At 63.4% G+C, this 27,908-nt stretch overlaps 1 protein-coding gene across 2 annotated transcripts; it reads right to left on the bottom strand.

Moving 5' to 3' along the window:
- Positions 1-493: 493 nt before the first annotated feature.
- Positions 494-22,613, bottom strand: PIK3R6 (phosphoinositide-3-kinase regulatory subunit 6). Of its 2 annotated transcripts, none has more exons than XM_084218391.1 (20): positions 22,380-22,613; positions 15,659-15,736; positions 14,345-14,428; positions 13,370-13,461; positions 13,145-13,213; positions 12,574-12,706; positions 11,086-11,155; positions 10,169-10,352; positions 9,354-9,495; positions 8,998-9,084; positions 8,058-8,487; positions 7,478-7,577; positions 6,723-6,839; positions 6,039-6,140; positions 4,514-4,604; positions 3,848-3,918; positions 3,549-3,639; positions 3,081-3,151; positions 2,349-2,461; positions 494-1,754 (listed from the first exon to the last, which is right to left on the bottom strand). In XM_084218391.1, exons 2-20 carry the CDS (start codon positions 15,669-15,671, stop codon positions 1,598-1,600), a joined length of 2,217 nt encoding a protein of 738 aa, XP_084074517.1. In that variant the 5' UTR covers positions 15,672-15,736; positions 22,380-22,613; the 3' UTR covers positions 494-1,597. The 2 variants fall into 2 exon arrangements, with proteins under 2 accessions (XP_084074517.1, XP_084074516.1); XM_084218390.1 differs by lacking the exon at positions 22,380-22,613 and adding an exon at positions 19,109-19,153.
- Positions 22,614-27,908: the final 5,295 nt, after the last annotated feature.

Here is a 27,908-nt window from a genome sequence, read left to right as displayed (position 1 = left end):
TGACACGGGGATGACCCGGTACTGACACGGGAATGACCCGGTACTGACACGGGAATGGCCCGGTACTGACACGGGGATGACCCGGTACTGACACGGGAATGGCCCAGTTCTGACACGGGGATGACCCGGTACTGGCACGGGGATGACCCGGTACTGGCACGGGAATGCCCCGCACTGGCCCGGCGGGTCCCCTCCCGCCGGATCCCGGGATGATCAGGCTGCAGGCGGCCGCAGCGCTCACCCGGCCCCACCGCCCCGCACAGGCCGGGGAGCGGCGGCCGCGGTTCCGCTGGGCTCGGAGGGGACTACCCGGGGCTCGCCCTCATCCCGGCCCGCCGGAGCACGGGGGATGCGGACGGGAGCCACATGGGGCGGGACTGTGTCCAGGCAGGTGTGGAGTTCAGGGTGCACTGCACAGGGAAGAACTGAACCTCTGTTCAGGTGGAGCTCCCGAGCAGCCCAGCCACGTGCAAACACACAACAACCACCAACGGCAGCTTCAGCTTGGGTCTGTCCTGATTTCTTTCAATTGGCACTAAAAGGATTGCACCCTCCGCTACAAGTCATCCATCGCACCTATACAAATAATTTATCGTCCATCTACATAATTTACAGCTGTACAGAACAAACTCTGGGCTCCAGCCCACACTCCAGCCCAGCTCCAAGCCTTTTGGATTTCTGAGCCTTTTCTTTGTGTGTGCAAACCCCACAGGGAAGCCCGAAGAGGCAGAGGGGTGCCGAGGGGTCACCCCTTAAAGCACACACGATCCCAACAACAGCAGCTCTCGTGCAGGGGTTCCCTGAGGTGCCCGAGAGCTCCTGCTGCTCCTCAGCCTCCTTCAGGGACACAATGTTTGCTGCCCCAGTCCGGCACAGGGGAGCACCAACAGCGTTTGGCTCTTGAGCTGAACACCTGAGCCCTGCTGGCTGTGAGACATCTCCAGAAGAAACAGTGCTGCTCCCCAGGACAGGCAGCGCCACCTCCACGGATCCTCCTCACCCATCCTGCATGGAGAGCTCAAAGCTTTTCCCTGAACTGTGCAAAAAGTGAAAGCTCAGTCCTGCAGCATGGCTGTGCCCTTGGCAGGGCATGGGGCCATTGTCACACGTGTCATATGGCATGGCTGTGCCCTTGGCAGGGTATGGGGCCATTGTCACATGTGTCATATGGCATGGCTGTGCCCTTGGCAGGGTATGGGGCCATTGTCACACGTGTCACATGTGTCACAGGGCATGGCTGTGCCCTTGGCAGGGGTATAGGGCCATTGTCACACGTGTCACAGGGCATGGCTGTGCCCTTGGCAGGGCATGGGGCCATTGTCACACGTGTCACAGGGCATGGTTGTGCCCTTGGCAGGGCATGGGGCCATTGTCACATGTGTCACAGGGCATGGCTGTGCCCTTGGCAGGGCATGGGGCCATTGTCACACGTGTCACAGGGCATGGCTGTGCCCTCCGGGCCTATCCACCTCTGCTGGGGCAGCTCTTGCCACCATTGCCATGTAAAGTCACCTCTGGTGGCTTTCAGAGTGTTTTCTCTCCCTGTTGCTCTGTGCTGGCCCCACACCATAACCCACAGCACCTTTTCCCGTCCCTTTCACGGGATGACTCCTGCAAAAGTGTTGATGGGCAGCAGCAGAGACTTGGGCAGGTATTTCACCAGCCCCACGTCTTCTGTTTCCTGAGGGCTGGATTTCGTGGTCCTCGTCTTCTGCAGGCAGTAGCTGGGCTCGAGGCAGGGAGACACCTCCAGGCTGGAAGAGCACAGAGCACGTTTCCTGTGGCATGTTCCGATGGGATCTCCCAGCAAACCCAGCTCGCCCAGTGCCAGCCACAGCTGCCTTTGTGCTTTCTGGGTTTGGCTGCAGAGAGCTGCTGTGTGTCGGTGTTTGACACGCACCCACGCTCCTGAGCCCGGCTCAGTGTGACTCAGGAATTCTCAGTGTGCCTTGAACCTCAGCACACCCCGTGGCCCTGCGGCTCTCCGGGCACATCAACCCCGGCCATGCCCACGGGGCTGGCTGCTCTCCCCCACCCACACCTGCTGGAGAGCCCGGGGGAGGGATGCAGTCAGCACAGAGAGCATCAGCATCCTGATACAGTTCATAGCTCAGGAGATGTAAGCTCTGCTTGTCCCTGGAGGGGCCTGCTTTTCTCCTGCCTCAACAACAGCACCTTTGGTGTAAAGAACCATTTTGTTCCTCACACCGTCTCCCAAACCCACAAATGTAGGAGAGCCCCCGTGTGCCCTGCTCTCCCTGGAGAAGGAGCTGGGCTTTGTCAGGGATGAGGATCAGGGCTCCCTGACAGAGGGGAGGCAGGGAGATGTGCAGGGCCAGGATTCTCACCCGATCACGTCCCTGTAGGTTCTCCTGCTGTCCTTGTCCAGCCGCACTGTGAAGGGTCTCTGCTCTGGGCTCCGCACCTTGATGCTGCGTGTTCTGAACCTGTGTGCCACAGCCTGCATGGGGAGAGCAGGGAGAGCCTGCTGAGGCTGCCCCTCCCCTCCCCTCCCCTCCCCTCCCCTCCCCTCCCCTCCCCTCCCCTCCCCTCCCCTCCCCTCCCCTCCCCTCCCCTCCCCTCCCCTCCCCTCCCCTCCCCTCCCCTCCCCTCCCCTCCCCTCCCCTCCCCGGGCTGTGTGCTGGGTATGACAGGGACAGACAATGGCATTGCTCTGGTTTTCTTTTTTAACCTCAGATGTGACACAAAAAGAATCCTTTCCCTGTATTCAGAACCTGGCACTGACCAGCAGGGATGAGAGTGACCAGCAGGGAGGGCAGTGACCAGCAGGGAGGGCACTGACCAGCAGGGATGAGAGTGACCAGCAGGGATGAGAGTGACCAGCAGGGATGAGAGTGACCAGCAGGGAGGGCAGTGACCAGCAGGGAGGGCAGTGACCAGCAGGGATGAGAGTGACCAGCAGGGATGACACCCAGGGTATCTGGGGCTTTGGCTCACACATCCAGACTTTTCCATAGAAAATAATTACAGGGTGGCCCCAAAGCCCTCTCCTCCCCATGGGGTTCCCCTTTCCCTGCTGTTGAGGGGGTTCTGGCCCTGAGGGTCCCACGGGTACTCACTGAGAACGAGCGTCCTGCCAAGTTGCTGGTCCTGATGATTTCAGTGATGGTCACAGTGAGGCAGCCCAGGCCTGGGGCAGAAGCAGAGGGTTGGTCTGGGGCCAGGGCACAGCCTCAGCTCAGCTCTCGGGGGCATTGCCCCATGTTTGGGTCACTGACTGTGGACACAGGGGACTGCAGCAGGCTCCAAGGGCACAGGAATTGTGTGGGATCGTGCCTGGGGTGGAAAGCTGGCCCAGTGCTAAGGGGCAGCTGGAAGAGGAAGGCTGGAGCAGAGGGAAGGTGCTGGAATCCTGTCTGAGCCTCAGATGTGTCATTCCTGAGAAAACCCCAGCCAGACCATGGGGACACCGATATTCCTGTCACTGGTTCCACCCCCAGAGCCCAGACACAGCTGGCACCAAGGACCCTGGGCAGACTGACTGCACTGAGCACCAGAAACCCCTGGAAGCAGGAAGCAGAACCCACCTTCAGCCTCCTCAGCAGGGATGGCTTTCATCAGCAGGCCCGTGGAGCGCAGGGACAGGGCCAGCTCCTTCTGCCGGTCACTGAGCACAACCTGTGGGCAAGGGCAGTGTCCTGGCAATGCCTGGCCTGGGCAGGGCTGGGCACAGCTTGTCACAAGCACAGGGGAGCTAAAAGGTTCAGCACAGCCCCGCTGTCCTTGCCTGGACAGCAATTCCAGAGGAAGGAGGAAGGGCCAGTTCCCTCTTAGGAGATCTGTGTGCTGCTGGAGCAGAGACTGGGGGTGCAGGAGCCCCACTCACCCTCTTGTAGGTCACTGTGAGATCCATGCCAGGCCCATCCAGGGTGCTTTTCCTCTTGGTTGTGCTCAGCTCTGCCAGGAGGGAAGCGGGTGGGCTTGGATCTCCCTCCTGCCACATGTCTGTGCTCAGCAGAGAGGGATCCCCCCTTGGGCTGAGCCCCCGCCTTGTCCCATGGCCTCCTGTCACACTTTGTCCCTTCCATCCCTGCCTTGCAGCTGGGGCAGACCCACTGCAGGCTCTGTGCCAGCCTCAGTGACAAATATCCCCTGGACTGGGCACCAGAGTAACTGAGGGGGGAGCTGGGTGGCACTGCTGGAACAGCCTCCGAGCACTCCTGTTCCATCCTGGCAGCTCGAACTGGTTTCTAACAGGAAAACATCTGGCTGTGGAGCCCAGCTTGTTTCCTCACCTAAACCAGGGCTCAGGTGCAGCTCCTGAGCATCCTGGAGCCGCCCAAAGGCTCCGACTGCAAACCCTGGCTGGGCCAGGAGCCAGCAGCCACCGGGGCTCACATCAGCCTGATCCCTTGGGAGAGCAGGGAGGTGGAGGTGGTCAGGGAGGTCTTGTCAGGAACAAGGAGTACTGCCCATGGCCTGGAGCTCTCCAGGCTGAGGGGGGGACCTGGGCAGGGCAGGAGCCCTGTCGGGGCTGGTGGGACACACACACCTCTGTGGGAGGGGCTGTCCTGCACCTGGGTCAGCAGCTCCGTCAGGAACACGTCCTCAGCTGGGTCCTGGGCTGGGTCCTGGAACAGGAGCTGAAAGAGAGGGACAGCCCTGAGAGGAACAGCCCTGGGAGGAACAGCCCTGGGAGACACATCCCTGGGAGACACAGCCCTGAGAGGAACATCCCTGACAGGAACACCCCTGAGAGGAACACCCCTGAGAGGAACACCCCTGAGGACGTCTCCTGTGTCACCCTGAGGTGTCACACGAGGCTTGCAGCCGGGACAGCCTCTCCAGAGCAGCCACGGGGGCTGGGAGCTGACCATGGCGCTCAGGGTTCCTGTGGGCTGGGGGAGCTGCCCTGCTCCGTTTCCTGAGCTCCAGGAGGGTGGGGAGCCTTGCCAGAGGCGCGGGGACCTGGCCAGCCGAGCCACGGGCAGCGTCCCCTGCCACTGGATGTCACTGTGCCCTCGGAGATGAGTCAGTCCCGTTCCCCAGGCCAGGCTGAGCTGCTGCTGAGCTTTAGGGGATGCCACTCCTCTCTGACCCAACCTCAGTGGCCAGGCCAGCCCAGCCCTGGGGATTATTTCCGTTTCACGGGCCTGAATTGGATAAGATGTGCAGAGCAGGTCCTGGAGATCCTGTCCCAGCCACTGGGGACCTGGCTCTCACCTGGGGCAGGAGCAGGGAGGGAGAGCAGGGCAGGCTCTGCAGCGAGCAGCCCCACACCTGCATGGCAGGAGAGCAGCCTGGGGCCTCTGTCTCAAACCCCTCGTGCCCTGCCTGAACCCCCCACGCTCCCACAGCCGCCCTTCGGCTCGGAGCAGAAATGAGGGGGAGAACATTTCCAGAAATTCAGAATGCCCAGGCACAGCGAGGCCCAGGGGCTCCAGGGACTGGCAGGCTCTGGGTTATTTGTGAAGCCCAGGGGATGCCCCACCAGGAATGACCAAAGCTCTTTGCCAGCCTCGTGCAGGGGCTCCTCCTGTGCTGCAATAGGTGCTGCAGTGGCTGTGAGCAGATAAAAGGAGCTCTGTGCATCAGCCCCAGCTTCGGAGGGGCTGCCAGAGGAGCAGGGAGGGAAGGGTTAAGGTATGCCTGAATTCAGCCCCTCTTTGCTCTCCTATCAAATGCCAGGCCTCGCTCTGATACCAGCTCAGAGCAAAGGTGGCAGGAAATCAATCAAAGGGTGCTGCAGGAAGCCCTGCAAAGCCCCTGAGGGCACACTGCTCAGCAGAGCCTTGCTCGCCCCCAGCACCCAGAGCAGGAGGAGGAGCAGGGCTCCTGAGCAGCCTGAGCTCGGCAGGGCAGGGCACCCCTGTCCCTGTGGGGGATTTCAAGGCTCCCTTTGCTGGGCTGAGATCCCCAAATGGCCCTGCCAGGGGCAGTGGCGCAGCTGAGCTGAGCTCCAGGGTCACGGGCTGGGGGAACGGGGAGCCAGGCTGGGGTCTGCTGGGAGCCCCCAGACCCCTCTGGCTGTGCACAGGGCTGCTGGGGGCCCGGGCTGTGCCAGCTGTGCCACCCACCTTGACAGAGTGCACCTGGAAGCAGACGGGCTGCGTGCCCATGCGGGCGTAGTAGGCGATGACGTCGGTGAGGAACAGGTCGGTCACCAGGGCCCTGCTGGGCTGGGGGACAAACCACAGCCCTGTCACTTCTCAAAAACCCTGCCACAAGATCTCACACCTTCCTGGGCACCGAGTGGGGGATGAGCTGTCCTCTGGCCTCGCCACTCACAGGGAGTGGGAGCTGCGCCCCCCTGCCAGCCCTTTCTGTGTGGGCTGGCAGTGGTGGCTCCAACTGCTGGGAAGTGACAGCTGGGGGGATTTTAGCAAAAGTTTTCTTTCGTGAAATCTGCCATTTCCTGTGCCCTGGTCAAAAAAACCCATCACAGCAAATGGCTTTTGTGGGCTGGGGCAGTGTCAGACACAGGCACCTCCTGGGGAGGGTTTGGAGGGGAAATCTCTGCCTGGGGATGGAGAGTCCTGCAGGGCCTGGGGAGGGTTTGGAAAATGTCTGGGGATGGAGAGCCCTACAGGGCCTGGGGAGGGTTTGGAGGGGAAATCTCTGCCTAGGGATGGAGAGTCCTGCAGGGCCTGGGGAGGGTTTGGAGGGGAAATCTCTGTCTGGGGATGGAGAGCCCTGCAGGGCACAGAGCCCTCCCCAGGGCTTGCAGGTGTTTTCAGGACGTGGGGAGGCTTTCCTCGTACCATGGTGGCCAGCTTGGGGATCATGTGGCACAGGGTGTTGATGTTGCTCTCGTACCAGGGGTCAGCCCTGCCCAGGTACCCGGCCACCTCGCACAGCTCCTCGGGGCCAGCGTGCTCCTGCAGGGAGACACAGCCACAGCTCACAGCCACAGCTCACAGCCTGGGGGCTGTCGGCTTTCCCTGGGCTTGTATTGGGCAAAACGTGTTGGCTCCCACCCTCCTTGTTCTGGGGCCAGGGCAGGGACGGGCAGGAATTCCTGATCCCCTGCTCCCCCCAGCTCCCATCCCCGGGCAGGAATTCCTGATCCCCTGCTCCTCCCAGCTCCAATCCCCAGGCAGGAGGAATTCCCGATGCCTTGCTCCCCCCAGCTCCCATCCCCGGGCAGGAATTCCCGATCCCCTGCTCCCACCAGCTCCCATCCCCGGGCAGGAATTCCCGGTCCCCTGCTCCCCCTGCTCTCCCCATCTCCCATCCCCGGGCAGGAATTCCCGATCCCCTGCTCCCCCCAGCCCCCATCCCCGGGCAGGAATTCCCGATCCCCTGCTCCCCCCAGCTCCCATCCCCGGGCAGGAATTCCCGGTCCCCTGCTCCCCCAGCTCCCATCCCCGGGCAGGAATTCCCGATCCCGTGCTCCCCCCAGCCCCCATCCCCGGACGGGCATGAGGAATTCCCGATCCCCTGCTCCCCCCATCTCCCATCCCCGGGCTGGAATTCCCGGTCCCCTGCTCCCCCTGCTCCCATCCCCGGCACTCACAGCAGCAGCCGCGGGCTGGGGCTGCCCCGGCACCACGGGGATGTGGTAGAACTGCAGGTCCAGCCGGGGCGTCAGGAACACTCGGCGGGCCTCCCGCTTCCTGAAACGCGCACGGAGGTGTCCCGAGGGCAGGGCCAGAAGGCGGCTCCTGGGCACGGCCAGGACACTGCGGCTGCTCTGCCACCTGCCGCCCTCGCTGCCTCCTCTCCCAGCGTGTGCCCCGTGCACCCAGCTCTGCTCCCAGGCTCCCACCCCGCCCTGGGAACCAGCCGGGGACAGCCAGCTGGGAAACAGCTCCTCTGCAGGATTTTTCCCTTTGGCACAGGAAAACACCCTGCCTCGTTTGTCGTTCGTTTAACCGAGCCCTCGGACAGAGGGGAGGACTGGCTGTGCGCATCACCTGGGCCGCAAGAGCCGCCGGTGCCAGGCGGGTGCGTTCGGGAGCCGAGCAGGGATCCGAGCCCGCCCCGGGCACCGCCGAGCCCCAGCCCGTCCCCAGGCCCCCAGCGGCTGCTCCGACAGCCCGCAGGGCAAAGCACCGCCGCGCTGCTGTCCCCCGAGCCCGGCTGGCCGCAGGTACCTGAGGGAGTGGAAGGCTTGTGCCAGGCGGCCGAGGATGCGATCGTCCCCCAGCAGCACCACGCGGGCGGTGTGCAGCCTCTGGAGCGGGCCCGCGGGCTCGGGGGGCATCCCTGCCCTCCCGGGGGGCTTCCCGGGGGGCTTCCCAGCCTGCAGGAAGGCCACGCTGTCCAGCGGGGACGGCTTTTTCTTGATGCCGCCCTTCCTGTGGAGCCGGGAGCGCTCGGCGGCGCAGGGCGCGCACGGCTCCTCCTGCGCGGGCAGGTCCCGCTCGATGCCGCTGTCCGTGGACAGCACCGAGAAGCGGCTCTGGCCGCAGCAGCCGCAGCCCGGGAGCATGTCCGGCATCTCCATGGGCTCCAGCTCCTGCCCCAGGCACTCGGGCTCGCAGCTCTGCGACAGCGGCCGCAGGAACAGCACCAGCTCCTTCCCTGCGGGCACGGAGCGCCTGAGCGGGGAGCGGGGCACAGCCGAGCTCAGCCCGCTCCTGCCCCAGCTGCCCTCCCCCCGGGAACCCGCAGAGCTGAGAGCTCCGAGGGCAGCCGGTCCTCAGCCCCACTGCCCACCGAGAGAGCCCGGTGCCACTGCAGCCCCAGAACCCCAGACTGGTTCGGCTCGGAGGGGACCTTGAGGATCATCCCGTGGCCAAGCCCTGCCGTGGCAGGGACACCTCCCACCAGAGCAGGCAGCCCAGAGCTCCATCCAGCCTGGCCTGGGCACTGCCAGGGGCACCCACAGGTACTCTGGGCACGTCCTGCTGCAGCCCCAGCTCCTTCCCCCTCCTTGCCCAGGAAGGGGCAGACAGCACCGATCTCCACGAGCTTGGCCTTGGGACAGTGGGGCCCAAACTCCCTGCCCAAGGGTCAGGGCTAGGTGACCCCTCTGGGACAGGACCCCCAGGCTCAGACCGCAGCCAGCACCCCCAGCCCCGGGGCACTCACAGAGCTGCTCATCTTCTGTCCACAGGTGGAAGCTGATGTTGGGGCTGGGCAGAGGGGTCCCCTGCAGCCCTTCCTGGGGAGCATTCCCTGGGAAAACAAGGATGCTTGGAGCATTTCCCCACACAGGAGCACGAGCCCCAGCACTGGGCGCTGGCTGGGGCAGCCCTGGGGCTCTCCCAGCCCAGAGCTCCTGGGCTGAGGCCAGCTGTGAGCCTGGGAGCCACCACCAAGTGTCTGCAGCGCTGCTTGGGAGGGAGGAATTAAAGGGGGAACTGGGCCACGGGCAGGAGTGGTGGCAAGGACACAGGGGGACACGAGGGCTCTCTGTCCCCGTGGGAATATCTGCCTGGGCTCACCTGCGGGCGAGGAGCCCAGGAGGCCGTGGTAGATCCTCTCCAGCCGTGCTGTGTGCTGGCCCCGGTCCGAGCCCCCCTCGCTGCCCTCCACGGCCGCCACCACCTGCTGGAACCAGTGCTCCACGTCCCCCGGGGGCAGGGCCTGTGGGGACAGGGGCTGTGAGCACCTGGGAATGGGGGATGATCCTCGGCCAGGCAGCGGGAGGGGCAGGGAGAGCAAAGGAGTGCTGCAGAAAGGGATTCCTGGGGGACACCAACGTGCTCCTGTCCCCAGCAGAGACGCTGGCTGGGCTGGCTGCTTACAGCTTCTTTGGGGGCAGCTTGGCAGCTGCAGGGCACCCTGTCCCTGGGGCATCCTCAGCAGTGCTGGCACTTGGGGTGACCCTCAGGACATGGGGACAGCAGGCACACGAAGGTGACCTCGGAGGGGGAATTGCCGAGAGGCCCTGCAGAGTGTCTGAGGCAGACGTTTGTGCCACTGCAGCCCCACGGCTCCTGCCAGGAGGGTTTGGGGAAAACTGACTGAAAGCTTTCCCCTGAGAGGTTCCTGCAGTGCCCAGGGGCTCCCAGAGGAGCTGACAGAGGCTCTGTCTCAGCTCTGCCGGGCAAAACCAACACTGAGACTGAAGGTTCACCTCTGGCTCCGCTGCTTTCCATCCAAAGGGTGTCTGAGCTCAGCCCCAGCCCAGCTCTGAGGCTGCAGACCAGCGCTGGGGAGCTGGGGGGTTTCCCCACTTGCCAAAACACCTTTTGCTTCTCCAGGGTGTGCAGGCAGAGCAGGAGCAGGGAGAGCACGGGAGGAGCTGCTGCATTACCTGCAGGCGGGCCCTGAGGCCGTGGCTGTCGCAGGCGTCACCCAGGGCCGCCTGCAGGGCGTGGGTGACCACGCAGCTCATGCAGCCCCGCGGGCTCTGGGACACCTGGGCTGCCTCGGTGTCGGTGGCCAGCGCCTTGCAGATGGCTTCGGGCAGCAGCTCGGGGTCAGCAAAGATGAAAATCCTGGGGGGGAAAGGGGGAGATGCAGGGTCACTCAGAGACCCCGGCGCTGCCAGGAGCAGCTCCCGTCTCACTTTTGCCATTGTTGCCGTTGCTGTCCCCCTTCTCCCCCCTGTCTCCCCCCAAGGGCAGCTCCCTGCCCCCAGAACAATTTGGACACAGCAGGAATGTGCCTTCCTGATGCCATCCCAGTGAGGTACTGGGTGTCACCCCGTGGTGTCCCCAAGGCCACGAGGCTCAGGCCCAGGCTGTCTGCTCCAGCCAAGAGCGCTGGGAAAGGACAGGTTTCCCTGAGAGACCCCGAAATGACAGCACAGCCCCCCGAGGGGCAGCACCCACCTCTCCTGGCAGGGGAGGGGGCACAGCCCCACCCGAGGGGCGGCACTCACCTCTCCTGGCAGGGGAGGGGGCACAGCCCCACCCGAGGGGCGGCACTCACCTCTCCTGGCAGGGGAGGGGGCACAGCCCCACCCGAGGGGCAGCACTCACCTCTCCTGGCAGGGGAGGGGGCACAGCCCCCTCGAGGGGCAGCACCCACCTCTCCTGACAGGGGAGGGGGCACAGCCCCACCCGAGGGGCGGCACCCACCTCTCCTGGAAGGGGAGGGGGCACAGCCCCCCGGAGGGGCAGCACTCACCTCTCCTGGAAGGGGAAGGGGGCACAGCCCTCCCGAGGGGAGGCACTCACCTTTCCTGGAAGGGGAGGGGGCACAGCCCACCCGAGGGGCAGCACTCACCTCTCCTGGAAGGGGAAGGGGGCGCTGCGCAGGCTCTGCTCGGAGATGACCATCCTTTGGTACAGGGTCCCTGCGGGGGCACAGACAGCAGCTGGCAGCGGCGCTCACCTCGGGCAGCCCGCGCCGCTCCCAGCTCCGCAGCCTGAGGAGGCTCTGCCAAGGCGGGGAACACCCGCTGAGCTCAGCTCAAACAGCCAAGAACTGGGCCAGAGCTAAAAACAGCCAAGGACAAAGGCCAGGCTCCCGAAAAAGAAAGCGCCGTGTGTTCCGGGATGATTTCCCGTGTTTCCCTTCCTTTGTTTAGGGCACTCCGAGCCCGGGAGGTGCAGGCAGGAGGGACAGCTCTGTCCCCAGGGCCACATGGGGACGGTGTTTGGGGACATCTGAGGGTCTGGATCAGGAGAGAGGCGCTGCCCTGCCCCTGCCCAGGGCTGAGGCTCCATCCCTGGCCTGGCTCAGGGACCATCCATCCCCCTGGGCTCCCGGTGCTGCCCCAGGGAGCCCTGCCGGAGATCCCCTCTCTGCACCCCGAGCCATCCCGCACCCAGGCTCAGGGCAGGGGAAGGTGCCCCTTGGAGCCAAAGCAGCGCTGGGGAGGAGAGCCTGGGCTGCTGGGGTGGGCTGGGGCTCCCCAGAACGGCACCAGAATTCCCCAGCGGGTTTCTCCTGCTTCCCCTGCCCTTCACGGGGTGTCTGCACCTTGCTCTGCCCTAAAGGATTGTTTGGAAGGCTCCTATTAGAGAAAACTTGAACTGGAGGAACTTTAGGGAGAACAGAGAAAAAAGAAAGCAGGTGTCCTTGGGTTTGCTTCCTGCATGGGGCTGTCCCTGCAGCCCCTCTGACCCCTCAGTGCCCCCAGGGCTGTCCCTGCAGCCCCTCTGACACCTCAGTGCCCCCAGGGCTGTTCCTGCAGCCCCACTCACACCTCAGTGCCCCCAGGGCTGTTCCTGCAGCCCCACTCACACCTCAGTGCCCCCAGGGCTGTTCCTGCAGCCCCACTCACACCTCAGTGCCCCCAGGGCTGTTCCTGCAGCCCCACTCACACCTCAGTGCCCCCAGGGCTGTTCCTGCAGCCCCACTCACACCTCAGTGCCCCCAGGGCTGTCCCTGCAGCCCCACTCACACCTCAGTGCCCCCAGGGCTGTTCCTGCAGCCCCACTGACACCTCAGTGCCCCCAGGGCTGTCCCTGCAGCCCCACTCACACCTCAGTGCCCCCAGGGCTGTTCCTGCAGCCCCACTGACACCTCAGTGCCCCCAGGGCTGTCCCTGCAGCCCCTCTGACACCTCAGTGCCCCCAGGGCTGTTCCTGCAGCCCCACTCACACCTCAGTGCCCCCAGGGCTGTCCCTGCAGCCCCTCTGACACCTCAGTGCCCCCGGGGCTGTTCCTGCAGCCCCACTCACACCTCGGTGCTCCCAGGGCTGTTCCTGCAGCCCCTCTGACACCTCGGTGCCCCCGGAGCTGGTCAGCCCTGCCAGCCCCCCTTACCTGGGGCTGTCCTCTCCACCTGCAGCCTGCTGGCGTAGTCCAGCCCTATGGTGCAGAAGGGCTTGGGCAGGGTCAGCAGCCTCTTGCAGAAGTCATAAACCCTGGCACAGAGCTCGTCGGGGATGCAGGGAGCCTGCAGGGACACAGGCAGGTGACAGGGAGGTGACAGGCAGGTGACAGGCAGTGACCCCTGAATCTGCCCCAGGACAGCCCCCGGGCTGGGAGGGCACCAAATTCACTGCACAGAACTCACTCTGGATTGAAATGTAAGACATGGGCCAGAATCAGGCCCTGCAGTGGTTTGGGAGCCTCCAGCAATGCCCACTGGAGCCTGGCACACGTTTGCTTTGCCAGGTTGTGGCTTCCTGCAGGCGCTGAAGGGCCTCCAGCAAAGGGCTCAGGTGACAGGGCCTGGCACTCTGTGGGGGTCCCCTCCCTGTGCCACTGGGACATGGCAGATGCCCAGCTGAGCCCTCCCGGGGCTGTCCCAGGCCTCAGAGTGGCTTCAGGTGGCCTCTCCTGTGCCCAGGTGTCCCTGGGCGCTGCCCCAGGTGCCCGGGTGCTCGCTCACCTGGATCAAGGTGTACATCAGCGTGTGCAGCAGGGGGATGATGTAGTGCCGGAGGTCCCCTCGCTCTGCCTGCGGGAGCAGAGGCAGGGCAGGCACAGTCAGCTCCTGGCAGGAGCCTGGGCTGGGCAGGAGCAGCCCCAGAGCCCCCAGTGTGGGCCAGCTTCTCTGGGGTGCCACTGTCCCCTCCCTGGGGTGGCACTGTCCCCTCCCCGGGGTGGCACTCACCCTCTCCAGCTCCTTCACCAGGATGCTGACCAGGACGCGGCTGCTGCTGGGGTTCTGGTCCGTTCTCTTGTGCAGGGTCCAGCGCAGCATTCCTGGGGAGGGGCAGCCAGGGGAGGTCAGGGGAGCCTCCCCAGGGGCCCTGCAGTGCAGAGACCCCCGGGACACGCTGGGACACCCCCGAGGGCTGAGCCAGCTCTGTGCCCTCTGCTCCCAGCTGTGCCCCTGCCCTGCCCTGGGCACAGAGGGCTCTGCTGGGGCTGATTCTGGGAATCCCCAGGAAGTGGCTCCCAGAGATCCTGGGGGAAAAGGAGCATCTGGAGTTTGGCTCCTGCTCCTCCTTGCTCTGTTTGTGCCTGGCTGCTTTCCCACCTGCCCCACAGAATTTGGAGTCCCGCTGGTGCCAGCTCTGCTCCCTGCCAGCAGCTCAGAGCAGGGACCAGACACCCCCCAGCACTGAGGGTGTCATGGCTCATTACAGCAACCCCAAATTTAATGAACTGTAAAATACCCCATGGACTCCCAGTAAAATCACCTTTCCAGAGTTCATCGGGGCTCCCCAGGCTGCAGGAGCTCCGTCCTCCAGACCCAGAGCACAGAGGAACCTCCTGAGAGCCCAGGGCCGAGCTGGGCAGGGCCGGGGTCACCCCTGGGGCTCTGCGGGGGTGACCCTGCCCAGGGCAGGAGCCAGGGACAGTGAGGGGCCAGCAGGGTGACAGGGGCTGGGCAGGGGTGACAGTCACACAGGGTGACACAGGGTGACAGACGCTGCTGGGGCTGTGCAGGGAGTGTCCCCAGGGTGTCCCCAGGGTGTCCCCAGGGTGACAGGCGCTGCTGGGGCACGGATGCAGCTGGTGAAGGATTCGGCCCCTCCCGGAGAGGGCCCGGCAGGGCGGATGAGCGGAGCCGCCGTGCCCCGGCGGCAGCGGGAGGAGCGGGGCTGGGGCAGGCGGTGCCCGGGCTGGGGCAGTCGCTCACCTCGGTCGCTCTGGCAGGAGGGGTGGTGCCCGTCCAGCTCCCGCAGCAGCGCCCGCACCCGCCGCAGGATGTCCGACTCCAGCTCTGCAAGGGACAGCGACACCTGAGCCGGGCCAGCACCGAGGGGACAGCCCGGACAGAGCCCTCCCCACTCTGGGGGACAGCGACACCTGAGCCGGGCCAGCACCGAGGGGACAGCCCGGACAGAGCCCGGACAGAGCCCTCCCCACTGCAAGGGACAGCGACACCTGAGCCGGGCCAGCACCGGGGGGACAGCCCGGACAGAGCCCGGACAGAGCCCTCCCCACTGTGGGACAGGGAGCCTCAGGACGCTGCCTTCGCCTCGCTTTGGAGGCGTCCCTGCAGAGATGTCTCAGGAACTCCTCCTTCCTCACGCTCGCTTTCCTCCCAGGGGTTTTGGGAAGCTCCCCATGTCCCTCTCCTGTTACTGGTTTGGGAATTCTGCCTCAAAGGACTGTTTGAAATGTGCTGCTCTTTTCCTTTGTGAGTGTTTGTAACCAGGGGAGGCTTTTCCTGAGCTCTGCTCTCAGTCCCGGCCTCTCCTGCTCATCAAAGCAGCCCCAGCGCGGAGGGTCCCTCACGGGGCAGAGCAAAGAGCTCGACCCAGCACAAACAAGAGGCACTTTGATCTAAAAACAGCAAAAAGTAAACCCAGCAACAAAGAGCAGTGGCTTGGAAATGGAATAAAACCTTTCAGCAATGACATCCTGACCCTGGGGGATCAACAGCACCTCTGAAACAGCGTGAAAATGAAACGTGGGGGGAAATGGACCAAAATACACACACACACACACACAAATACTACTATATAAAAAATATATACTACTATAAAATTAAAAAATAATAATAGATTAATAAAAATATATACTACTATAAAGTATAATACTATAAAATAAAAATCAATAATAAAACATAATACTATAATATAAAAATACTAGTATAAAATTTTAGAAAATTAAAATAAAATATACTACTATAAAATAAAAAATAAATAATAAAATATACTACTATAAAATAAAAAATGTTATTATAAAATAAAAAATAATTTAAAAAGTAAAATACACTACGATAAAATAAACGACTTTAAAACTCAAATGCTTAGTCAGCTGAGTGCCCCTGCACTGCTCTGTGCTCATTTGCCCTCTTCCAGCAGCACCTGGCAGCACCTTGGGCAGCACCCAGGAGTTTGAACAGCGGACAGGGTTATATATATATATATGTATATATTTTATAAGGGGTGGGTGAGGGGGAATTCCCTGGCTGCCCCTCCCCGCCCTCAGCATCCTCACCCACCTGAGCTGTCCATGGCCGGGCCGGGCTGCAGCTCGTGGGGCACCAGCGCAGGGCTGCTCACGGCGCTGGGGCATGGCCCTGCAGGAAACGGGAACAGCTGGGCTCAGGTGGGCTGCAGAGCAGGCTCGGGGTCAACCTGGGGAGCACAAAGGCACCGGGACCCCTGGGACCCCCTGGGACCCCTGGGACCCCCTGGGACCCCGTGGGGCAGAGCCCCGGGGCAGCACGGGCGGTGTTTGGGGCAGAATCCCCAGCTGGGAGCTGCTGGCACTGCCGGTCCCGGGGCTGGCGCTGCTGCTGGGGAGCTCGGAGACCCCCGGAGCTCGGAGACCCCCGCGCTGCCCCGGGCTCCTCGCAGCCGGAGGAAGCAGCAGCCGAAGGTGTCGGTGGCTCCCCACATCCGCATCCTCCCGGCGCTGTGGGGGCGGGCGCTGCCGGCCGCCCACAGCTTCCAAATTTAGCGAAGAGCAACGTGAGCCCGGCCCGCCCGAGAAACGCCGCTTCCCGCTTCACCTGCTGCTCCGGAGGGCTCCTTGTGCTCCCCGGCAGCAGAGAGCAGCTGAGGCCGAGCCCACAGGGCACTGCTGCTCCCAGCACAGGAACCCAACGAGCAGAAACTGCCCCTTTTCCCAAGGAATGTTCCTGACCAGCACAGGAACCCAATGAACAGAAATTGCCCCTTTTCCCTGGGAGTGTTCCTGACCAGCACAGGAACCCAACGAGCAGAAATTGCCCCTTTTCCCTGGGAGTGTTCCTGACCAGCACAGGAACCCAATGAACAGAAATTGCCCCTTTTCCCCTGGAGTGTCCCTGACCAGCACAGGAACCCAATGAACAGAAATTCCCCCTTTTCCCTGGGAATGTTCCTGACCAGCACAGGAACCCTATGAACAGAAATTGCCCCTTTTCCCATGGAATGTTCCTGACCAGCACAGGAACCCAATGAGCAGAAATTGCCCCTTTTCCCCTGGAATGTTCCTGACCAGCACAGGAACCCAATGAGCAGAAATTGCCCCTTTTCCCCTGGAATGTCCCTGACCAGCACAGGAACCCAATGAGCAGAAATTGCCCCTTTTCCCCTGGAATGTTCCTGACCACGAGAAGAACCCAAATGAACACAAATTCCCCCAGCTCCCCGGGATGTTCTCTGCCTGCTGTGCTCCCCAGGGGGAGGGCACGGCCCCCCAGCCCTGCTGTGCCCATCCCAGCCCCAGCAGGGCAGGCAGGGGTGATGCCAGCCCGCAGGAAGGGTTCTGGGCAGCAGAGCCCCCTCCAGGCAGCCTCTCTGTGCGCCACAGCTCTCCTGAGAGGATCCCTGGCCCCAGGAACGGGAGCTGTCCCCATTTCTGGGGATGGACCCTGCACTGGTCCCAGCCCCTGCTGGACCCAGCCCCTTTCCCTGGAGCCCCTCCCTGTTCCCTGACCCACACCAGGAGGGCTCTGTGCCCTCTGTCCCCTCTGTCCCCCTGCCTCCCCTGTAGCAGGCACGAGGCACAGCTCACCCCATCCCTGGGTGTTTTGCTGTCTGTCAGCTCAGCAAGACCAGAGCCTTCTCTGCATTCATCCCACTTCTTTGCAGAGCTGAAAATCTCCACTTCCCCCTGCAATTCTTAAAATACCCATGGCATCAGCTGGATTTTATTCCTTTTGCAGAGAAAAAATGAAAAAGGAAGGGCAAGAAGAAGAGTCGCAATTCTTCCTTCAGGTTTCAATAATTCTGAGATTCATAGGACAAAAACCCCAAATGACCCCAAAGCCGCCTTCCCCAAGAGTCTGGGGCAGTTTTGAGGAACACCTGGCTCTATTCTTAAAAATGCAGGGCTTGCCAGTGAAAATGCAGCTCACCCTGGACCCTGGCACATAAATTCACGGGTTAAAGGGAATTGCAGGGTTAAAGGGAACCCTCCTGTTCCAGACTGCAGGTGCTGGAGACAGCGAGAGCAGGACCTGGCTGAGCACGGGGTGCTGAGCACCCCACAAAGCCTCCTCAGCCCCTCCTCTGCAGGGCAGCAGCCCGGGGGCCCAGGGTCAGAGCAGTTCGGACCAGTGCTCCATCTCAGCCCAGCTAATCCCAGGCAAAGCTCTGCCCCATTCTGGGATCCTGCAGCCTCTGCCTCCTGTCCCCTCTCCATCCTCCCTGTGCTCATCCCACTGAGGCTCCTTCCTCCTAAGCAGGGATCCCTGTTTGCTTGGGCCCAGCTGCACGAGGAAATTGTCACCTCCTCCAGGGTTGTCCCTTTTCTAATCCTTACAGGCAGGGGGGAACACTGAGGACACCACCCCGAGTGCTGGGGACAGGGGACACCACCCTAGTGCTGGGGACACCCCCCTAGTGCTGGGGACACCCCCCCCCCCCCCCCCAGCTCCCCCTCCCTTCTCTGAGGGCTGGTCACCAACACCACGGATGTTGTCACCAGGTGGGTTCCAGCGGCTCAGTCATCGCCCTGGTGGCCTTTGGGCCTGTCTGGGGGTGCTGGGCAGCAGCAGGGACAGCCAGCAGGTCACTGTCCCGTGGGGCCATCGGTCCCCACACGGAGCCCAGGCTGGGCTGCTCCGTGTCCTCCAGGGAGGAGGATCCCCGGTCACCCTGCAGGAGGGCACAGCCCCACGAAGGGACATCTCCAACCACGGCAGGGCTGGAGCTCAGTGCTTGGGGAGCCCTCGGGGTGGGACTGCAGATCTCCCCGAGGGATGGGGACGTGCCCATGCAGGGGAGTCACTTCAGCCCCACCCTGGTGACTCAGGCTGTCCCCTAGAAATGCGGGGCTGGCTCCCCAAAAACCTCCTGCTCTGTGTCACAGGCCATCAGCACTCGGAAATCACTGAACCCCAACCACCCCCGGCCAGGTGAAACGCGGGAGGCACAGAAATAGCTGAAGCGAGGCAGAAATAGCTGAAGCCACGGAAGAAAACCCAAACCCGTGGGTGCTGGGAGTTGGGCTGGCAGCAACGGGGCTCCCCTGGGAAGCTCCAGCACGTCCAGGATCCTGTCCCAGCTCCCGGCACACCCTGCCTGCACCCCAAATGCCAAACCTGGAGCCGGGCTGGCCCCAGCCAGCCTGGGCGATGTCCCTGTCCCCCTCCCCGCCCGCCCGGGGCCGGCGGAGCCCCCGCGGGACGCGGAGCGCATCCCCTCGCTCTCTCCCGTTCTATTTATCCGCTCCGAGGGCACCTCCCCACGCCTCCTGCAGCCCGTGTTCGGTTACAAACTCACCGCCCGGGCACGGCTGAGCCTTTTCCCGGGGCTGTTTGTCAGCTCCGGCGCAGGGACCGAGAAAGCCGCGCCTGGCACGGGCACAGAGCGGCTCTGCCCCCTCCCCGTCCACCTCAGCCCCCTCCCAGCCCCCCTCAGCCCCCTCCCCAGCCCACATCAGTCCCCTCCCAGCCCACCCCAGCCCTCCCACCCCGCCGCACCGCCCCGGCCCCAGCGAGGGGCGATCGCGCCGGTACCATCGGCAGCGGGGTCCAGCGCCGGAGCGTCCTGCGGGAGCCGCGGGCAGCGCTCAGCCCGAGGGGACCCACATGGGCTCGGTGGCGTCACGGCACGGCAGATGGCCCGGGGACGGCCCCGGTCCGCCCCCCGTGCCGCCCTCCCCCGCGCTCCTGCGGGCGAGGCCGGCTCTGAGAGCGGCGGCAGAGCCCGGCACGGCCCCGGCACCGCCCGGGCGGGCTCCGGGAGCCGGCACGGCGGGAGCACGGCGGGTGGGATGGAGCCGGAGGGGGATGTGGCAGCTGAAGGGCCGTGTCCCCCGAGCCGCGCTGGGGATCTGACATTGCATCCTCTGGGCTGCCCCAAGTGCAGCTGGCAGCTCCCGAACGCTGAGAAACGGCTCCAGCAGCATCCCCGACACCCTTTAACCCCCTATACCCCTTAATCCTTTACACCCCTTAATCCTTTACACCCCTTAATCCCTGACACCCCTTAATCCCCTACACCCCTTAACCCCCTACACCCCTTAATCCCCTACATCCCTTAATCCCTTACACCCCTTAATCCCCTACACCCCTGGTCCTTTACACCCCTTAATCCCCTACACCCCTAGTCCCTTACATCCCTAGTCCCTTAGCCCCTTACTTCCCTCACGTCCTCAGCCCTGGACCCCAGCAGAGGCAGATGCTGTGTCCCGTTTGTCCCCTCCTCTCAAAGCCTGTCTGTCTGTCTGTCTGTCTGTCTGTGCAGCACGCTGTTTCTGGCTGGGATGCCGAGCTCCAGCCCAGCTGCACAGGCAGGTAGGAGGGCAGGACAGAGGCAGCTCTCCCTCCTCCAGCCCCCCGGCTGTGCAGGCAGCAGCAGCTCCTGGCTCCCCTGAGGACCCTGGCCAAGGATGAGGAGCCAGGGCAGGGGCTGCTCCTCTCCCTTCCATCAGCTGCTCCAAGGGCTCTCCGTTCAAACACAAACCGGGCAAAACTTTGGCTACAGGACTCAAACCCCACAGAAAGATGCCCTGCCCCTTCCTGGCCCCTTTGGGCACACTGCTGAGTGGACAGAGCTGCAGGAGAGCTGGCAGTGCTGGGCCCAGCCTGAGCCCCTCCTGCTCTCAGTGCCAGATTTGACTGCAGCCCTGGCAGGGCTCTGCTCCCACCAGCTCGGAGATGAAAGCAGATGCTCTCTCTCGGGCTGTCACTGCCAAGGAAGGGAATCTGGAGCCCAGACTCGGCTTTCCAGCATCTCCTTGAGGCTCCATTTGCCTGCTGGCTGCTGGGGGAAGGCTCAGCCCTGGCGGGGGGGTCCTGCCGTGGAGGGGGGAGCACGGACAGCTCCTGGGGCCAGCTCAGGAATGAAACACCTTCACTGGCCCTGCAGTGAGTGCTCACCAGCCACAGCTCTGCACGAGCCCCCAGGCCTTTGCTGGAGCTGTGGAAGTCCAGCAGCTTCCTGGACACCACCGACTGTTTGGGGACTTCCTTGCCAACGTCACATTTCATTCTTCCTAAGGAAAGGAAAGGTTTTCCGGAAACAGCAGCTTTTTAGATTTAGCATCTCTTTCCATCCCCGGAGTCGACTTTGGAAAAACAATCCCAGGGAAAAAATAGGTGTGATCTGAAAGCCACTGCCAGGACTGTGCTCACAAGCAGCCCAGGCCAGCACCGTCCACCTGAGGGGGAGTGAAAGCAGGGAGGGCTCAGGGTACCAAACGTGGCCCACCTGGGAGGAGCCAAGCTGCTTTCCCGGGCAGGGAGGGGCTGTGGGCTGGCACAGCCGCTCCCAGCCTCCCTCCAGAGCCATTCCCTCCCCTGGACAGGACTGTCACCAGCACGGGCCCTGGGGCCGCCCTGCCCTGTCCCACACCTCTGTGCCATGTCCCAGTGCCCGGCTCTGTGCAGGGTCACAGCACTCTCCTCTCCATTCCCCAGCTGCCCTCGGGTGGCCGCTGTGCAGGGGACCTGGGAGGGCACAGAGGAGCCGCCTGGGGGTGACAGGGAGAGGGTGACCAGAGTGACCCCAGGACGCTGTGCGTGGAACTCAGCCCTGTGTGCCCGGCCGGGGGGGCTCTCTTGGCACCCTGGGGACAGAGAGATGTGACAGCTGCGGGCAGGGAGGGCACGGAGAACCCTTAGCAAGGAAGGGATGAGGGTTTAGGGTTGCACCAGGACAACGAGGTCAAAAAGGGGATTTAATTACAGGCCACAGGCACCAACAGCCCCCTCTGCTTTCAGTGAGCTCCCCAAAACTCCAGCCTGGCCTGAAGAACTACAGCACCCTGCCCCTCAGTCACACCCACCCCTCAGTCACCCCCGGCCCAGCACAGACTCTGCCGCAGCTCCTGCTCGCAGAGCTCCCGAGGGAGGGAGCAGCATCCCGAGGAGGTGAATGGTCACGGAGCTGGCTCTGAGCAGCCCGGGGATGCCGAGGGGAGCGCTCGGGGCAGGAGGACAAAGCCTTGCGTGCTGCGGTGTTGGCTCACGTGCGTTGGTTCGCAGCTCGGCCCCGAGCCTGCAGATTTCTGTTTCCTTTCTGGACGGGGCCGCGCTCTCTGCTCCTTATCGCCGCTGCCATCGCTCTTTATTGCCCTGTCACCGCTGCTCGGGCCCCAGGGGACAGCCGGGGCGCCGGGCCAAGGCCAGGGCAGCTGGGCAGCCACAGGACCGCACACACAGCCAGTGCCAGCATGGGCATTGCCCCCGGCCGTGCCAACATCGCCAGCACAGACCGGGGGCACGGGCAGCGGGCACAGGGAGCCCGGGGGTGGCACTCGGCAGGTGACTTTGTTCCGCACAGAACAAAGCTGAGCAGCGCGGGCTGGTGCCACAGCAGCCTCCGGCATGGGGGAGAGCTCACACACTCACACACTCACACACTCACACACTCACCCAGCCGGGCCGGGCCGGGCCGTGCGGGGCTGTCCCGGGGCCGGAGCAGCGACCCCAAACCAAACCCACCCGGTGTCCTCTCCGGGCCACGGGCAGCGAAGACCCCGCGCTCCTGCCCGGGACAGGCTCCAGGGCCAGCCCCGTGCCCAGCAGGATGTGCCGGCCGGCAGGGGAGCCGGCACTCCTGTTCCTCCCGCAGCACAGCCTGGATCCCCGCACCAGCGCGGCTCCCGCCCCCCGTCCTTCCCGAGAAAAGCAATGGCTCTGCCCCACCTTGCCTTCCAGGCTCTGCCAGCCCTGGCATCCCGCGCTCGGTGCCAGTCCCCAGACAAAGCCGTCGGCAGTGCCAGAGCAGCCCTCGGCAGCGGGGCACGGCAGAGGCTGGGTCACAGCCCTCCGGGGCTCTTACCTTCCTCAGGCGGGGCTCGGGGGGCCCAGGGAGCCGCAGCCCCCCCTCAGGCCAGCGCGGGGGCACGGCGCGGTCCCGCAGGCACATCGGGCAGGGGGCGCGGGTGGCGGCGGAGCCCCGGCGGCTCCCGGGCTCGGCAGCCGCTTCAAAGCGCGCGGGGGAGAAGGGGAAGCGCCGAGTTATTTCGAGACAACTTCCTCTTTGGCGGAGAGGTCCCGCGGTGACAGAGCTGTCCCCGTGTGCGCCCCGCTGCCCCGGCGCTCCCCGGGCGGGCGGGAGCAGCGAAGGAGGCTCAGCCCTGCCCTGGGTGCGGTCCCCTCAAAGCAGGTCGGGCTGCCCGGGATGAGCCTGTGAGCCTGGCACCGCCCTTGGCACCGGCCCTGGCCCTAGCACGGCCCCTGCTGTGCTGCCAGCCGTCCCAGACAGGGACAGCCCCGGCGCTGCTGCCGCCCAGGGAAGCACAGGGAGCCTGGATGCTCCCAGCTCCCAACAAACAGCGTCGCCCCGGGACACCAGCAGTCCCTCCAAGGACTCCCCGTTCCAGACGCGGTGTTCGTGCCCCTGGCAGCGCCTCCCGCCCGCAGCATCTCCACATCTGCTTTTGCTCAGAGCCCTGCGGCAGCTCCTGCCCGCTGCCAGCTCGGGACGCAGCCTGGGCAGGGAGGGCCCCTCTGGAACGCGGGGATCTGCCCTGCCCTGCCCGAGCCCGGAGGGTGCCTGTGCTCAGCACGGTGTCATTGTCACCGCAATGTGACCCAGCGGCAGCAGAGCAGGGCAGAGACCCGGGCCCAGGTGAGGCTGCTCAGGGCTGCGGGCTCTGGCGGTGCCTGGAGCTGGCTGCAGGGCGGGATCTGTTTGCAGGCTGGCACAGTCCCGGGCTGGCACACGGGACACGGCAGGGCTGCGGGGACACGGCGGACCCGGCCCAAACATGGAGAGGAGCGCTGCTCCCCGAGAGAGGCGGGGCAGGGCGGGATGAGCCCCCAGCCCTGCCAGCCCGGGCAGCTGCTGGAGCCCTGCGTGCCCCGTGTGTGCCCAGGCTCTGCTGGGCACAGTGCCCAGGGCAGCCCCTGCCAGGGCCAGCCCCTCCCCGGCCAGAGCTGTCCCCAGCTGTGGCCAGGGCCGTGCTGGATCAGCCCCTCACCCCAGCTGTACCTAGAGCAGGGTCTGAGGTACCCAGCTTTGCCGGAGGAGTGGTTTGGGGAAGAAAATCCTTCTGGAGGGAGCGTGGGAGCTGCAGCCGACACCGCATCACTTCCCATTCCTTTTGCACGAGGAAAAGCCTTAGGTACCGCTCCGTACCTGGGCCCCAGGTTTAAAAATAACCTCCTTCCTTCCTGAGCGGACAGAAAGGCAGGAGGAGGCAGCTCCGGCTGCGGCGTCCCTCGGGCCAGCTCCCTCTCGCTGCGCTGCGCCAAGCCCTGCATCCCTTCCCCAGCGCCGCCCTGAGCCGCCCCAAGGGCGGGCAGGAAGGCTCCGGGAGCGGTGGGAACATCCTCGTTCCCCCTGCCCGGCGCTACCCCGGCGCTCCCGATCCCCAGGGACACGGACACCCGTCCCCCGGGCAGGGGGCACGGCCCGGGCACACGCGGGACGCGCTTTGTCCCTGCCACGGTCACACACGGGACGCCGTCTGTCCCTGCCAGGGTCACAATTAGCACCTTCAAGAGCCCCGGGGAAGATCTGGGGTCAGTAGAGTGCTGTCCCCCTGTCCTGATGCCGTCTCTGTCTGTCCCTCCTCAGCAGGAGTTTCCCAGCGTGCAGGGGCTGTGGCACGGGCAGGAGCTGCCTCTCTCCCCTCTTTGCCATGGAAATTCCAGAGGGAAGAGGCTCAGGAGCTGCCTCTCTCTCCTGTTTGCCATGCAAATTCCAGAGGGAAGAGGCTCAGGAGCTGCCTCTCTCTCCTGTTTGCCATGCAAATTCCAGAGGGAAGAGGCTCAGGAGCTGCCTCTCTCCCCTGTTTACCATGGAAGTTCCAGAGGGAAGAGGCTCAGGAGCTGCCTCTCTCCTGTTTGCCATGGAAATTCCGGAGGGAAGAGGCTCAGGAGCTGCCTCTCTCCCCTGTTTACCATGGAAGTTCCAGAGGGAAGAGGCTCAGGAGCTGCCTCTCTCTCCTGTTTGCCATGGGAATTCCAGAGGGAAGAGGCTCAGGAGCTGCCTCTCTCCCCTCTTTGCCATGCAAATTCCAGAGGGAAGAGGCTCAGGAGCTGCCTCTCCCCCTGTTTGCCATGGGAATTCCGGAGGGAAGGGCTGGGGCAGGGCTGGGCTGGCCCCACACTTTGCACAGGACGGGAGGAGGGGGGTGAGCTCCGGCTTTGCTACATCCCTCACTTGTTCCCAGAGATTTGCACTCCTCCCCTCCCTGCTGGGCGCTGCGAGCCCCAGGCCTTCACCACCCCCTGTTTGGCCCAGAACTGGGCTCTGTCCCCCTGCAGAGAAGGGGAGGCCAGAGAGCTCCTTGGACACTGCCCACAGCACACACCCAGCACCTGCTCATGGCCACCAAACCCCAAAATCCAGACCACTGAAGGGTCCTGCTGGGACCCTCCAGCCTCACCCACCCCTTCCCCTCCTGCCTTTCCATCTCTGGCACAGCACCATGAACCCTCCTCCTACTGCCTTGTGGCAGCCCATGGAGGGGGCACGCAGAGCTTGGTTCCCCACATTTTCTGATGCCATTAAACACAAAACACAGCAGACAGAAACCCTGAGAGCAGCACAGGGAACTGCCAAATTCCCCCAGATAACGTCAGCTCCCGGCCACAGAGAGAGGAAGAGCCAGGTATGACCCTGCTCACACAAAGCCTTCAGTCAGAAGAGGGGGGGAAAAGGGAAGAACCAAACCGAAGCAGAGAAAGAACCTCTTGTGTGGCGGCTGAGGGACAAAGCAGCCCTTTGTCCCTGTGGGCTGGGGCTGTGCTCGGGGATTTACAGGTATTTTGGAGCCCTACCCGGTCACTTCTGTGGGTGGGTGGGGTGCAGGGAGGTTTTGAAGCAGTTGGAATCTTCCTCACATGGAAAAACTCTTTCTCCTGAAGGGATCTCCTGATACCCCAAGGGCTGGAGCCCCTCTGGTGCCAGGCTGGGAGAGCTGGGGGTGCCCACCTGGAGAGGAGAAGGCTCCAGGGAGAGCTCAGAGCCCCTGGCAGGGCATGAAGGGGCTCCAGGAGAGCTGCAGAGGGACTGGGGACAAGGATGGAGGGACAGAAAGAGGGAATGGCTGCCACTGCCAGAGGGCAGGGATGGATGGGATATTGGGAATTGGGAATTGTTCCCTGGGAGGGTGGGCAGGCCTTGGCACAGGGTGACCAGAACAGCTGTGTCTGTGCCAGGAGGGCAGTGGCAGTGCCAGGGGGGCAGCAAGCAGGGCTGGCGGGGCCAGGGCTACTTCTCCAACCCCAGCCCAAACCCCAGCCCCAGCACCAGTCCCAATCCCAGCCCCAATCCCAATCCCAATCCCAGCCCCAATCCCATCCCCAGCCCCAATCCCAGCCCCAGCCCCAATCCCAGCCCCAATCCCATCCCCAGCCCCTCTCCCGGCCCCATCCCCAGCCCTAATCCCATCCCCAATCCCAGCCCCAATCCCATCCCCAGCCCCTCTCCCGGCCCCAACCCCAATCCCAGCCTCAGCCCCATCCCCAGCCCAAACCCCAGCCCCAGCCCCAATCCTAATCCCAGCCCCAATCCCATCCCCAGCCCCAATCCCAGCCCCAATCCCATCCCCAGCCCCAATCCCATCCCCAATCCCGATCCCATCCCCAGCCCCAGCCCCAATCCCAATCCCAACCCCAATGCCATCTCCAGCCCCTCTCCTGGCCCCAGCCCCAGCCCCAGGGGATTTCCATACACTTTGAAGGGAACAGGTCACAAACCAAACACTCCTGATGCTGTGGCTCTATTTCCTACCCTGGCCTGCAGCCCAGTTCTATTTCTAGTGCAGCTCCAGCAAATATAGAAGATGAGGGGATCTGAGAGGAGAGCCAAGCTGACAGCGTGGTGCCAATGAAGTTGCCTTTTTCATTTCTCTAAACTGAGTCATCTCCAATACACCTTCTTTTTTTTTTTTTTCCTGTCTTGAAAAAAAATCATACTAAGGGGATAAAAAGATGATAGTAATAAACCTTGGAGTGTTCAAGTCCGGGCAGCACCTCAGGGTGTCCTGTGAGGGAGGAAAGCACCATTCAGCTGATAAAGACTGTGCAGGTTCTATTCTACCTGCACACTAATCCAGGTCACCCACCTGAGCAGGACACTTTGGAGCACCTGAAGGAAAAATCCTGGTGCTGTGGTGGGTCCTGGAATTGTCTCTGCCAATGACTCTGAGCCTTTTCCTGCTCCCAGGACAGCTCCTCGGGGGAGTTTTGGAGCCTCCTCCCCTGCCTCCCACCCACCCAGGGATCCCTTGACCCAAATACTGCTCCTGTACTGGAAATAAATCAACTTTTAATATTTTACAATTACTTTAAAAGTTCTCTGCACAGTATTTTACAGATCAGCACAGCCTTTATACAGATTTGCTGAGGCTACACAAATGTACAAAAACCACCCCAAAGAACCCTGGAATTCTCTCATTTCCAGACAGCATCAGAGGTCAGACCCTTCGCCAGGATTATGAGTCCCTGGAGTTTGTGCTTGGTTTTCTCTGTGGGGTGGGAATTCTCTTCTCCAGGCCTGCTATAGGGCCAGCTAAACCCTGAGGGATTTGTGACCCTGGGGTTCATTTGGTCCGCGGCACAGATTTGGATCCCAGGATCCCAAGGAGCAGCGTTTGACAGGACAAGGAGCTGGTTTGAAGCCCTGAACAAGAACAACCAGCTGCCAGACTCCAGCCCCACTGGAGAGAGCACACCTCAAACCTGCCTGCAGAAGGCAAAGGCAGAGAGAAAACCCCTTGGGGACCTCGGGGCTCAGCCCTGGGCCAGGCCAGGCTGTCCCCAGCCATGGCACAGTGGGAGCAGAGCCAGGAGCAGAGCCAGGGCACAGGAGGGCTCCAGCAGGGCTGGGCAGCCCAGCAGACACACCTGAGCCCCTCTCCTTGGAGACACCTGAGCCCCCAGGAGCTCTGGCCCCTGCCCTGGCAGGCTGAACCTCAGGTGACACTGCTGCTGTGCCCCCAGGCTTGGGGACACTGCCAGGAGCTCACCAGGTCCTGCTCCCTGCTGAGCCCCCTGGACTGGCCCCGCTGTGGCTGAGCCCTGCAGCCCCCAGCAGTGCCAGGGGTCCCTTCCAGACACATCCAGGGAACACCCTGGGATCTGGCTCCCTGGAGCCTGCAGCAGCTCTCGTGCTGCCAGCACTGCCACAATCCCCAAAATCCATCCAGAAACGGCCCAAGGCCTTTCCACTCTTATTTCTTCACTCATAGGGTCAGATCACCCCTAAATATCCTCAAATATTGCACCTTTCTGTACCTACGGCCTCGCAGAGAGGGGGAAGGGGTGGGAATGTTTGTGGGGGGAGGATCCCAAATCCTGCTGTCACTCGGTGGGTCTGGAGCTGGGTCCCTCTCCAGCAAATGCCACCCTGCAG

Source organism: Fringilla coelebs, assembly GCF_963513975.1.
Source record: "Fringilla coelebs genome assembly, chromosome: 19".
Classification (NCBI taxonomy): domain Eukaryota; kingdom Metazoa; phylum Chordata; class Aves; order Passeriformes; family Fringillidae; genus Fringilla; species Fringilla coelebs.
The sequence above is the reverse complement of the archived record's forward strand: the minus strand, read 5'-3'. Positions and strand labels throughout refer to the sequence as shown.